The sequence below is a fragment of the Chiloscyllium punctatum genome, chromosome 26 (assembly GCF_047496795.1).
Source record: "Chiloscyllium punctatum isolate Juve2018m chromosome 26, sChiPun1.3, whole genome shotgun sequence".
NCBI lineage: Eukaryota > Metazoa > Chordata > Chondrichthyes > Orectolobiformes > Hemiscylliidae > Chiloscyllium > Chiloscyllium punctatum.
The window spans coordinates 49,286,511-49,301,220 of NC_092764.1; the positions used below are offsets into that span (position 1 = coordinate 49,286,511).

Genomic DNA, 14,710 nt, shown 5'->3' on the forward strand with positions numbered 1-14,710 from the left:
CTTCAGGTTTAGTTCCGAAGAGAGGTTTACAAAACCATAAAGGGCATGGATTGGACAAATAGAAAAACTCTTTTCCCTGGGGTGGGGTGGGGGGGGAATCCAGAACTAGAGGCATAGGTTTAAGGTGAGAGAGGAAAAGATATAAAAGGGGCCCAAGGGGCAACGCTTTCACGCAGAGGGTTGTGCACGTAAGGATTGAGCTGCCAGAGGAAGTTGTGGAGGCTAGTACAACTGCAGCATTTAAAAGGCATCTGAATGGGTATATGAATAGGAAGGGTTTAGAGAGATATGGGCCAAATACTGACATATGGGACTAGATTAGGTTAGGATATCTGGTTGGTATGGACGAGTTGGACCAAAGGGTCTGTTTCTATACTGTACATCTCTATGACTCTTAGAGTCAGTTCAGACTTGAAATGATAACTGTTTTTCTCTCCATCAATGCTGCCAGATCTGCTGAGTTTCTCCAGCATTTTCTGGGTTTGTTTCTGATTTCCAACATCTGAGGTGTTTTGTTTTCTATTTTATTCAGGAAGTTAAATTTGAACAGAGCATATAGAAAACAAAAAAACCAAGGTTGGGTATCAACACTGTTTTTTGCACATGTGGCTTTCAGCTTGTGGCTTGAACCTACTTAGCCAGGCTAAGTAGTTAACTGTAATTCTGGCAATTGCTAAACAGCTGAAGAAACTGGAGTGATAATACGTACTGAACAGTTGAGGATAAAGTTTCAAAGTAGTGTTCAACAAAAGGTACTGTCTGCCTTGGAGTCATTTTGAATAAGAAATCCTTGTATCTTTTTGGAATTGCTTGGGAGTTGGGGAGCCAATACTTGTCACTGTTTTCTACAGGGCAAAGCCGTACTTTCCTTTCTCATATACTGTAAGTTGTGATCATTCAAAATTTTTATGCATTAGCCCAGATGAATTCAAGATGAAAAGCTTTGCTCCCTTTTCAAATAATATTTCCTTACTGTTGATTCTTTGCAAAATATTTAGCTAAAACAGTTAGTGCTGATTTTATGGAATAAGTGAATACATCTGATTTCAAGGTTAAATGGCCAATATCATTCAGAATGGCCCAGGGTAATAAAAAACACACTTGTGTGGCCCTCCATTTAGAGGCAGGGCAATGCGTAGAAGAGATATATTCAGTAATTTATGTTATTCCTATTGATGATGCTATGTTATCAACGGGCAGAGGTTTCTAATTCCCAAAACTCACTCTTGTCAAGATGCACCCACTTATTTGTTTCCCAATTAGAATAAGTTTAAGTGCACTCGGCCAAATTGGCAAGTCCTCCTTAAATATACAGATTGAGTGCTGATTTAGTCATTACCTTCACAGCATTCACAGCTGGGAATTCAAATTGAGCTCCATGGATACCTAATATACAAGCTCCACTAAAAAATTGCTGAAGCATTCCACAATAATGAACTATTTTTAAGACTATTGACTTTAGTAAATACTAAAACCAGTTTTCTTTCAACACCTTTTTTTAAAAAGGAAGTACTCATTTTGAGCCTACAATCTTAGTGTCTTGTTGGTTTACCCATGTAAACGTGATTTCATTATTTTGCATCTACAGATTTTGAACTTTATGCTTGTGGAATGCTGCTGGCTCTGAGGCAACATTAAAATGTATTGTACTTCCTGTCCAGCTGGTGCATTGTGTTGCAGTTTAGTCCACTACCCAGCTGATTTGGCATGCTAACATTAGAAAGCAATTATATCTTGAATGAGCATCAAAAAGGTGATTGTGAAAAATAATAATTATTTTCTTTATCCACCTAATATCTTAAATTCTAATTATAGATAGTCATTTTTAAAAATTCTGTAAACTATACGAGTAATTAAATTCCTTTTTGCTTCCTGGCAAAAATTAAAGTGTTTACAACAGACAATTATAAAGGGACAGCAAAACTGCTATTTGCAGATTTGGAAGAACTTGCATAATGTTAACACAATACATGATCAAAACAACTGTGGAAGTTTATTTTTCATTGCAATCCAATGAAGTGCTAAAAGCTACATTGGAGAGATTAACACCTTATTATGAAATTCCTGAGAACTTTAGAAATTTGCCCGTCCATGCCACTATCTTTGTTGATTATATTACTCCATGACAGATAGTAATTAAACACGTGGACAAAAATAGAAATGGCTGGAAAAGCTCAGCAGGTCTGGCAGAAATCAGAGTTAATGTTTCAGGTCAGTGACCCTTCCTCAGAAACAAATGCAGTTTTATTTTGTCTAACTACCTTGCTTCTCCAAGTGCACAACCTGACTTTCAAAAAAAACTAATAAGTTGCTTGTGGAGTTTCCCAAAAAATTCCAAAGGAATTAAATAAAGTCACAGAATCATACAGCGCAGAAACCAACTGTTTGGTCCAATTCGTCCACATTGACCAGACATCCCAATCTGACCTCGTCCAGTTTGTCAGCATTTGGCCCATATCCCTCAAAACCATTCCTATTAATTTACCCATCCAGATAGATTCAAAAAAACTAAGCTAAATGATCTCAGATGAATGCTGATAACCACGATTGTTCAACTTGTTCAAATTATAGCTTATCTTGGACTAAATAATACAGATAACAAAGGATTATTGTATTTTGGGGTCCAGTGCATTTTTATTGCATATTATCAGTTACAAGTTCAGTTTTGTTATTATTCTGTAAATCCATTAACCATCAAGATTGTTGCATTGTGATTCGCTTGACCTCTTCTACCAGTTATTACACTGATAGGTCACAAAATATTTCAGTGACATAATCAAAGTAGGAATGTCTAGCTTTTTTTTGTAATTGTCCAAGATTTTGCAGGTTCCCATCAGAATTTCTTCATGGCAATAATTTTATGAATGAAAATGCATCTGAATGTCTTGCAATAGACTCAGGGTGTAATTGGCACATTAAATAAAAATTAGATATTTAACTAAAGACTTTTGGGGCAGATCTTCTAACGGTCAGACAATCATTATTCCAGCATTGGTGGGAGTTGTGCACGGAGACCATCTGGAATACCCAATGTAGAAGACACCAAACGACTTGTCTGGGAAACTGAAGATTCCATTGGGCAATTCCTTGGTCTGGAACCTTCTGAAACACTCAATTTAAATTTGAGATTATGGAAGATTCCAATGGCAACATGTATGTAGTTACTCAGAAAGAAAAAACTTAGATTAGATTAGATTCCTTACAGTATGGAAACAGGCCATTTGGCCCCACACTGACCCGCTAAAGAGCAACCCACCCAAAACCATTCCCCCGTCCTATATCTACCCCTAACGCACCTCACACTGAACAATTTAGCATGACCAATTCACCTGACCTGCACATCTTTGACTTGTGGGAGGAAACCGGAGTACCTGGAGGAAACCCACGCAGACACAGGGAGAATGTGCAAGTTCCACACAGACAGTCGCCTGAGGTGGGAACTGAACCCTGCTCCCGGGCGCTGTGAGTTTGAATACAAAATACATTATCGAACTGCTGAGTAACTATTCAAGTGACCCATACTTACTTCAAAACCTCCCTCTACAACTACACCTTCACTGGACCATTTACACCCCACTTGACATCCATGTGACCCAAACCACTTCACTTGCTCTCGACCCAATTGCTTCTACCCAGTTTCAGATCCAAAACCATTTCAGCCGCACCAGATCTGAACCACCTTGCTCCAATTTGGACGAGATCACTCTTCTCTTGATTCAGACCTGCTTCACACTTCCCTTGACACCCCACTTCCATGTTCTGAAGCCAATCAGCTTCTGCCATCCATGGAATCTGACACTTCTTCCTTCACTGCCATTCAAAATCCCAACACCCCCCCTATCGTGGATAAGTGTGTGGTCATGCATTTGGGTCAAAAAAAAAAGGAAGATTACCTATTATCTTAATGGGGAAGAGACTGCAGGGTGCACTGGTGCACAGAGATCTAGGTGTACACGTTCATGAGACACAGAAAACTAGCATGCAGGTACAGAAGGTAATAAAGAAAGTGAATGGAATGTTGGCTTTTATAGCTAAAGGAATAGAATATAAAGGTAAGGAAGTATTGTTGCAACTATACAAAGGTATTATACACTGAATGAGCTGAAAATGTGTTGCTGGAAAAGCGCAGCAGGTCAGGCAGCATCCAAGGAACAGGAAAATCGACGTTTTGGGCATAAACCCTTCTTCAGGAATCCTGGGGCAGCTCCCTTCTGTGAAAATGCGTGTGTGTGTGTGTGTGTGTGTGTGTGTGTGTGTGTGTGTGTGTGTGTGTGTGTGTGTGGGGGGGTGTGTGGGGGTGTGTGGGGGTGTGTGTGGGGGTGTGTGGGGGTGTGTGTGTGGGGTGTCTTCCCCCAACAGTTCTGCCCTACAAAAGAACAGTCAGAATGGAAGCGCTTGTCCACATTTCTGAAGGAAGCTGATTGTAATTACCTGTCAGAAATGGAGAACTCTCCTCTTTTGTAACAATCAAGGGACAGCATGCAATCGTTCTATGATTGCTATGCCTTGGAAAATCTGCTTTAGGTCGGCACAGAAAAAGAAATTTATTTTGATGGACAAGAGAGACCATCAGAGAATGATTCTTTTTGTGCAATTCCCTGACAGGAGACAAAAATTTTTGACTGTGAAACTATCAAGAATATATAGTTTAAGCAATTCTGGTATAAATATTGGTCATTCATCTCGAGTCAGTCCCTCTGTAATGTCCAGGAATTTATTAGGTAGACATAGAGGAAGTAAGTGGTGGGAAACATGAAATGTCAACCACTTATATGTTCAACAGCAATCACAGTAGGGTTGGATAGGAAAGGTGAAATAAATAAGCATTAGATCTTATTAAAATAATATAATTGAACAGTAAGAAAAACATTTCAAAGAATCACAGTTTTGATTAAACATTGAAATTAATCCTTATAATCTGAACATATAAACAATGACTAGCACTAGAAACATATATTAATAAGTGGGCTACAATTCATTCTTAATTATAAACAAAAATATACGTAATTATTAACTGTGGGTTATTGTAAGTTTAATGTGCATCTTTGATTTAAAAATGTTATGAGTGAAATCTTTAGGTAAAAATAATTCAAAGCACTACAGGATATGGTACAGTTGGAAATCTGAAAACGTACATACTTCTGGCTGTCTGGTACCTTTTTTAAGATTTCCTTGTGTAAAGGCAACTTCATGAACTTTTCTGAGGCCAGTATTTACGCGTGATTGTACATAACTGTATGGTGTGTTTCTACGGCCTTGCAGTTGTAGCTGCTGTTTAGTCGCTACCAGTCGATTCTTCAGCCCATCATTCTGCTTCTCCAATTCACAAACTCTTTCCTGCAGTTCCTCAATCATCTCTTCCATTTCAATGTCCCTGCCTATCCGCTTGGTGCCGCCATTCTCCATCTCAGACCTCTTCTTATCATTAACAAGCCTAATTAGCTTAGTAGCCATCCTGATGGAACAGGAAAAGAATATGAAAAGTCAGCGAAACTATTTTGTTGAAAAGGGCATAAACACTGCTAAAGACTCTAGCTTGGAACGTGAATAATACATTTCAGATTTTGAAATAACTATTACTGCCTGTGAAGAATTCTTTGAAGTTAATCAAAACCACAGAAGAGCAATCTGCTGTGTAACACTGACAAATAGCAGTTTCCTAAGGCTTATCATTCTAGCTTGCTGCACAGGCAACACATACTTACTCCATATGCTTGATGAATAACAAATCAAAGGAAGTCATATATGGAGCACACCATAAGTTCCTAAGAATAGTTCCAAGGAGTGGGTGTAGGAGGAATGCAAGGTTTTAATCTCATACCTTAACATTGTGTTTGCTCCTTTTACTGTACCACATACAGCGTAAAGAATTTGAAATTTTAAAAGCTAGCAAGCTGTAAAGTTTAGGTGGTCCTTATAAAACCAATTCAATATGGAACACATTATTAATTATAAGCTCCTAACTTTAGATTTGCTTTGCAACCTTAAATGAAACAATTGAAGAAATGGATTTGAACAAATAATGACTTTCAGACACAGTTTGATTTTAAACTCAAGACAGGCCATCCTGGTTTTCATCTTTTTTTTCCAAATACTCTCAGAATTTAATGTTGGCATTTGATCAACTGTACCTTTGATTCCATCCAGTTTTGATGTGAAATACTAACTGGGAACAAACGTCTATCAAAGGGCACATGCGAGTGATGTAATAATAGAGTAACAGAAAACATTCATATCAGTGAATGTAAAACACTTGGCACACAAAGAAAGGAAAGGTGGCTTTGATGAATAGGACAAGTTGCAGACCTTACAAAATTGGTCACACATCTCTAACACCAGGATTTTGTGCCTGGTTAATAGCAAGCCTTGATTTTTGCACTGAGCTTGTCACATGTATAAAGCAATGCATCCGTTTATTTGTTTAAGGTGGGTGATTTGCTATGATGTGGTATATGTCAAGTGCTGAATTTAAGTGGGAAACAGTGAAACCAAATATATTTATATACATCAGAGGGGATGGAAGGAAAACATATGTTACATTACCTCTAAACATCAACTATGTTTGAAACAAAAATAATTAAACACATCCTCTTTGTTGAAAGACTTTTTTTTAAGATAGTCAGGAAATTTGGAGATGCAAAGAACTTCAGCATAAATTCTTGGGTCTTGGAAATGGTAGTTCACAGGATTAAGCAAAATTTATTGAACTTTTTATTAGCGTTTAACCACTTGCACACTCAACATGGTTCACAGCTGTTAAACACTCCAACTAATAATGTTTTTAATTGTAAGGACATTTAGTAAAGACACAACAACTTTGTTAAAACAATGTTATTGTTGACATTAAGCATGATATGCCTTTACATCTAATTTGCCTCTGCAATATTGTTCATGTCAGTGTATTAAGATGCTTAGAGTTCAAATGAAATGACATCAGAGCAGTGATTTAAATATGAAATAATATGCTTTTCACAGCAGTCTTGTATATATTTTATCCCCTTCCATTGTTTAAGCCGAGTACAAACAGCAAGATGAGGTTGAATTTGACTGACCCCAAGGAGGAGGAGTCGAAGATATGTTGAAACAACTCCCAGACTATGTCCCACCATCAGGGCAATTGCTGACAGGGAGACCAGAAGAGGACAGACTGCTCTACCCCAAGATGATCAATGTTCATAAATAAAAGCTCAATTAGAGTCCATCTATTTTTTCGTTGGGTGTTTTGCCAACACTGGGGCAATCCCCAGCTTGTGAGGAGGATATGAGCTAAATGAAGATGGTGTTGCAGAGGCAGCCTGTGGAAAGCTGCAGATAGGGCGGGTAACACCACAGTTCTAGATTTCCCAGGAGGAATCCCCCGCCCCTGTACTTTGTTTTTACAATAAGTTCATACCTTTTACTTGCCTCAGCACTGGCCAATGCTTCTGGCAATGGTGTTGAAGCTGCTGGATTTCCAGACCTTTGATTAGGCTAGCAGCTCTCTGGAGCAGACTGTGTCCTGAATTGGATGGTTGTCATCCATAAAATTTAGAGTGAAGTCCTGTTGTCCACCATGCGTATTGGTGACAAGCACTTCTTTCTGATGTCAAGCCATTACTCTGTTGGTCTACTTAGGCTGTGGTGTGCAAGATTAACCATTTGAGGACAGAGATTTGGAGCATTAACTTCTGCGTGGATTGTTCCCTAATCTCGAACCATATATTTGGCAGAGGATTGACGGAAACTATGAGAAAGCGCACAATTGGTGTTCACATTATTTTGCCATGGTTTCCACTGCTGTTTTCCCAAAATTATTGAGAGAGATTGGGAAACACCTCAGTAAATACTGCCCCATTGTGGTAAAAAGGGTGAAGTTTAACTATACTTCTGGGTACGTCTTGGACATTAGCGTTGCATTGCAAATGTTAGCCCAGGGATTTACTAATGCTGAGGAAGACTCTTCAGGAACTGGAATGGACATTCTGAGCTTATCAGTACTGCAGTGGAACTGCTGAATTTTGGCTTATCTGGGTCTCTAATCTGGTACAACTGTGCATGATATATCCTTGGTTAGGCAGGACTGTGAAAGTCAAACTCAAGATCACTAAAAAAATGATAGCGGTGCTCAACAGTGTTTGGAGAGGCAAAGGATAATTCTGGCAAAATTGGTAGAGGATCCGCTGTATAGCAGCACTGGATTATTATTTTCTGAAGTGTCACTATTAACACTGAATTTAGACATTTCTGACTGGAACTTAACACATCTTTGTGTGTCTTTATTGGTGTCATTATGGGATGGATTGTATGGAGGTACATATATTCCTCATTCTCCCAGTCCCTGGTCAGCCAGCCCAGCTACCAGCAGTGATATTAAGCTAGTGGTAGTCCTATTTTAGATAGAGTGGGACTTTTACCACTATTTAGGTGGAAATCCCACCATAGAGAACTGTTAGCCAATCTGATTAGTGAACAGTTCCAGACATAGTCCTAGCTGCACCAGAATTAAGTAGTAGCCACTGCTGGGACTACATAGATTGCGGATTTCAGACATGTCTGGGGATTTTCGATGGGCCAGCTTAACAGACCCCAGCAGGGGAAGTGTCCTAACTTGGAGGGGTGGCTATCTTCAATGAGTGTAGGGATCCCTATTGCTCAGCCCACAGGATGTACATTGTCTCCCTGCCCATACAGTAAAAGCTGCCAGGCCATCTGCCTTGCCTTTACCTTCCTTGCCACGTATAATATTGTGGTTAAGGAAGACTGAGGCTCTTAATTTCCATTTGAGGAGTTCGATAGGACTGAGTATGGGTGAGCCAGGCTACTGACACCTTCACCATTCAGCATAATATGGGAGACATTACAGGCTGAGCAGGAAGGTGGTGACTAGGCCATCTGTTTTATTTTCAAGCCCTCACCTTCAAATATGCAGATGGAGGGCCATAAAATCCAGCCCCATTGTTTCTAATTTGCACACATATACAGCTGTTAAGAACATTTTGAAAATGTTGTTTACCGCCTCTGTTTTGCATATGGTAATCAGTTTTGGAAAGTCACTTTATTTGCCCTCTATTTCTATTCAAAACCTTGCTCTGTGCCTCACAGATGTTACTGATTAAGCTGGTAATGCTATTTAATGTTGGCATAAAAGGTAATAATCAGGTAAAAATTAGAGACTTTCTCTTTGTAACTAATTAGAGATTAACATTTTTAAAAGAACACAAGTAGCAATGCTATGATAATTAGAGGCAATTTGCTTCAAAATTCGAATGATTTGTTTTTATTTGATAAATCAAAGAGTCGTGCAGCTTTGAAACAGGCCGTTCGGCCCACCATGTTTACACTGACCATCAACCACCAAATCACACTGATCCCATTTACCTGCACTTGGTCCATAGCCTATTATGCCCTGGCATTTTAAGTACCCATACTATCATACTTGCCTCTATTTAGATTCACTATTTATGAGACACCCAACCAGCTTCAACCCGGTCTATAAATGAACTTAATTTCTCAAATTTGGATGAGGAAAGATTTCTGCATCTCAACAGTTTAGTGAGAACAGAGGACCTTAAGAAATAGATGCAGGAGTTAGCCATTTAGTCACTCAAGCCTTTTCTGCCATTCAGTAAGGTAGCAGCTGATATGATCGTGGCCTTTCCTCTTCTTTCTTTCCTTTTCTCAGAATTGAACATATGCAGTGACTCAACCCACCACTGCCCTCTGTGGAAGAGATTTCCAAAGACTAATCATTCTCTGAAAGAAGAAGTTCCTACTTATCTTCATCTTTAGAGGGAAACATTTATTTTTGAACTGTGTCTCTGAGTGCCAGATACCTTACAAGGGGAAGCTTTCTTTTTTCACAAGCCTTCTGAATTTTAAACGTTTCAATAAGAGGACCTCTCATTCTCCTAACCTCTGATGAATAAAAGCATAACCAGTTTAACCTATTAGTCATCCTACTGAACCTTTCCTGAACTAACCACCAATGCAAACATATCTCTCCTTTAGTAAAGAGAGCCAAACTGTCCATAATACTTCAGGTGTACAGTTGTAGCATGACTTCCCGATCTTTGTATTCCATCTCATTTGCCATAAAGGCCAGTGTACCATTTGCCTTTCTAAGATCATGCTCAGTTAGCTTTTCTATGATTCATGGATAAGGCCACGTAGATTCTTTCGTACCAAAGATTCTGCAGTTTCTCGGTTTGAATAATATTCACCCTTTCTATTTTCTGTACTAAAGTGGGTAGCATCATATTTTCATGTATTACACTCTATATTGTTCTGTCCTTTTTCATTAGCTTTCTGAATTTCCTCTCAAATAACATGTATCCTACTTTAAAGATCTCCCTGTAATCCAACACCACCTCCACTGCTCTCTGTGCATGATAAGTCCAAAGATTAACAACCTTCAGGATAAAAAAATCCTCCTAATCTTTGTCCTAAATAAGAAGCCCCTTATTTTAATGCTATGCCTCCTGGTTCTAGATCCCCCATCAAATGAAGCATTCACTCAGAAGGACACTGGTTTTAACAGTGATCACCCCCATGGTACAGTCTCCTCTTTCCCCAATGGTCTTGGTTGTACATCATGGATTGAAAGCCATTTCTCCCACATCTACCTTTCAGCCATGCATTTACCTCTCTTATTTTATACCTGTCTGCTTGTGGCTAGGTCAGTCATGGTTCTGCTTTTTAATTTCATTCCTAATGAGCTTTCTTGAATGGTTATTTTTATTCACTGTATTTGGATATGTTTTGACACACCTCTGCACAGCTATTAAACCTGGATCTTGTGGCCACTACTGTGCCAAAAGCATTCTTTTCTCTAGTTTACAAAACTCAAAGTAAAATTTATACAGGTGTGCATTAAGCAGACTGTCCTTATTTGATTTTATAAAAGCACATTGGTTGTCTGTTTTGAATAAAAATTTTGAATTGCTGGGAACTGTAAATATTCCAGAAGCCTGACTATCAAATGACAAATGTATCCTCAGGAAATGGACAATATTTGATCAAGCCAATTATTTTGAATTAAACTAGAAATGTCACAAGTCTAGGCAAGTCCAATTTTCAGTTAGATTGTGGTCTTCAAAATGTTCCTTTAATTAAAAAAAGGCAAATGTGGCGAGGTTTCATCATGTGTAAATTTTTTTTTTAGTTTTTTCAACGTTTTTATTTTCTGTCAATAACTGTTCTGTTTAGATTAGATTAGATTACTTACAGTGTGGAAACAGGCCCTTCGGCCCAACAAGTCCACACCGCCCCGCCGAAGCGTAACCCACCCATACCCCTACATCTACATTTACCCCTTACCTAACACTATGGGCAATTTAGCCTGGCCAATTCACCTGGCCTGCACATCTTTGGACTGTGGGAGGAAACCGGAGCACCCGGAGGAAACCCACGCAGACACGGGGAGAACGTGCAAACTCCACACAGTCAGTCACCTGAGGCGGGAATTGAACCCGGGTCTCAGGTGCTGTGAGGCAGCAGTGCTAACCACTGTGCCACCGTGCCGCCCACTAAATGTTTCCAGTGGTTCTGATGTACAGTTGGAGTGTCCAGACATGGAAGTTTCATTTTATTGAATAATGTTGGCTCAGGAGAGTCCCAATGTTCTTCCTGAATTCTGGTCATTTTGGTGATGCATGTAGTACTCTTTTGTTCATACACAGCACACAATTAATGACTTTGCTTGTTTTAAGTACATTGGAGGTATAGCCAGTTTGGTTACCACTACATGTTTTCATGGGCAATTGAACTCAAAGCCAGAAAGGTTCAATGTTCAATTTACATTATGAGCCCAGTATGCTGAGCTCAACTGGAGTTGCAATTTGAGGATTGTCAAAGTCCTGGTGCTCCTGGATTAGGGAGGGGGGATAAAATAAAAATCAACTAGAGTTCCTTTGCATTTGCAAGCAGTGATTTTTACTGACAAATATGCATATTAGATGAGGACCAGAATGTATCAGCTATGATCAAATAACTTGTCAGCAATCACTAAGAAAGCATGCAGAAAATCTCTACATGAAAGAGATGCTCATCGATTACTAGCTCTCACAGAACATAACCTGTGTATGTGTTCTTGAGGAAACAAAAATGGGAGAGGGAGAGATGCATGACAACAAAAGAAAAAAGTTTTTAGATGATGAATGTCTTCAATTAACTTCTTAAAAATTAAACACATTAACCAACAATAATAAGACATCTAAGTATTTGTTAAATAGCAGATAACAGAGAAAACAACATTTGACTATTACAGAATGAAATTAACAGGAATTCGAACCTTTTAATTTTATCTTCTTGTTTTCGTGCATGTTGTTTGAGTAAAAGGTTTTCATCATGTAGCCGAAGAAAGCGATCTTCCAGCTCTTCACGGCAAATACGAGACACGGCTTGACGAGCTCTAGTATTCTGTGCACCAGATGATTCTGTGATTACAAAGCAATACATTCAGTCACATACTATAATTATATGGTTACTAAATGTTGTACAGGAGGACAATTATCTATTGCTAATGCTCAATTTCAATATTAACCGCAATATGTTCTGACTGAGTCTCCTAAGACAGTGCGTTCCTGACTTGAGTTCTGCTTTTGCTGTGGCGATATATTCTATGTTATTCCAATTTAATAGAATAATACAAAGGAAAAATACAAAAACTTTTTCCAATCAATTGGCACAATATTTATCATAATAGTTCCTCAGGGTGGTATCCTGGGCCCAACCATCTTCAGCTGCTTCATTAATAACCTTCCCTCCATCAAAAGGTCAGAAGTGGGGTATTTGCTGATGAATGGCTCAAGGTTCAGCACCATTTGTGATCCCTTAATACTGAACCTGTCAATGTTCAAATGGAGCGAGAGCTGGACAATATCCAGGTTTGGGATGACAAGTGAACAGTAATATTCACACCAAAAGTACTAGCAGTGACCATCACCAGCAAAGAAAAATCTGTCCCATTGCCCCTTGACATTCAATGGCATGATGAAACCAGGCTGAAAGGCAACCCACTTATGATCTCCACTTTCATGTGAATTTCACTGAGGCTAACTCGATGTTTGCCCACCAGAAGGGAACAAAAGTCAGCATTAGTTAAATCCAGCCACTCAGCTCAGCCTGCTGCCTCATCCACCTCCCTGGTGTCCAGAACTTTGGATCTGCTTCTTAACCAAAAAAGGCAAAAAAAAAAAATTGATCAGGTAGCTCTGCTGCTGGGCTCTTTTTGTTGGCCGTTATTTATTTATTTATTTATTTATTTAAATTATCGCACATAGCTCTGAAATTGCTTTATCTGAAATTCGTGTTTATTGTTGTCTCATAGCTCAGCTTTCTGAAATTTAATCAAGAGATGCTTGAATAAGAAAAAAATTGACTTGTGGCCACCCCATGCAAAAAGGTCGGACAACCCGGATTTCAATTCCTCTCCAGTATTTTCCTTCCTTTTCCCACTTAGTTAATGCCATACCTAATCCTAGAAATTGTTCCTTTACTCTAAGAATTAGGAGTAGTGTCCCTTCAGAGTATTTGAGAAGATTTGTAGCTCAGGTTGTGGATAAGGTTGTTAACTTGTTCGCTGAGCTCGTAAGTTTGTTTCATCACCATACTCGGTAACGTCATCAGTGCACCTCCTTTATATTGATAACATCTTAAATTACCTCAGGGCAGTGACTTGAAAGAAATTCTGGGATTTGCATATTCATCAATTGCAACCTGCACCTCCATTCTAACTGATTAAAGATTTAAGAGCCATATTAGATATATTCAATTTGTTCGCATGAGTTTTATGACCCTTTGATCTTTTCCTTATAAATTCTGTGTCTAAGGTCTTCCTCTCTCACTAACACTCTGGGAAGGAGCAATGCTCTGAAAGCTAGTGTTTCAAATAAACCTGTTGGACTATAACCTGGTGTTGTGCAACTTTTGACCTTGTCCAACCCAGTCCAACACTGGCACCTCCACATCAGATATACATACGTATAGAATTAATTAATCCTATAGTTAATGTTCACTGGATTTTACAGTCTCAAACCTCCAATCCCTTGCTGGGCTTCCATAAAATATTACATGATGGTTAGATGTGCAAACCAACATCTGCCTCCAATGCTACAGTAGGTGAGTGAGTGCCAAAGTCAGAAGTCTACATGCCTATTGAAAAAAAAGAGGTAGTGAGGTGTTAAAGTTTTTTTTATGGCCCACAAAATTTGTTTGCTGCATGGAAAAACATTGAAAGCAAGATATATCAGAAAAAGAGAAAATGGCATGAGAGCAAATGAAAAAGTCTGCAAATGGAACCATGGCTGCTTGTGGCAAGGTCGATTGCTAAAGGCAGCAGCATTTGGCTTTTTAGTAGAAGTTATTTGTTCAGTTTTTGTAGGCTAACAGGTCAATGAACAGAGTGACAGGGAAGGAGAATTGGTTCAATTGGTTGCTGTATGTGACTTCTAGTTCACGGCACCTGCCAGATTTCTGCACAGATGCTCGACAGAGCAGAGCCTGTCTTCACAATGTCTGATGGCCAGATGATGTTTGAATCAACATGTTGAAATGGCATGAGCAGAAGTGACTGATCTGCACATTTCCCCAGTGCACCAGAAACCATAAGAACTACCCAAATGACACAAGTGGAATTGTTTAAAAACAAAACCTGTTTGCAATTCTCCTTTCAAAAAACAACTTATTTTCTTACAACTCTAATAGCCTGTTCCATTGATGTTAATAAAAGAGT

The 14,710-nt window shown here is 38.9% G+C and overlaps 1 protein-coding gene across 7 annotated transcripts in view; it reads right to left on the reverse strand.

Annotated features, from left to right (window-relative positions):
* Positions 1-14,710, reverse strand: part of rpgrip1l (RPGRIP1 like) — a 232,851-nt gene that overhangs the window by 174,979 nt on the left and 43,162 nt on the right. For all 7 annotated transcript variants that reach the window (XM_072547375.1, XM_072547374.1, XM_072547372.1 and 4 more), the window contains exons 3-4: positions 12,269-12,413; positions 5,157-5,455 (exon numbers count right to left, since the gene is read on the reverse strand). In XM_072547375.1, the coding sequence (XP_072403476.1) occupies positions 5,157-5,455; positions 12,269-12,413 (444 nt within the window). The remainder of the gene's footprint in view (positions 1-5,156; positions 5,456-12,268; positions 12,414-14,710) is intronic.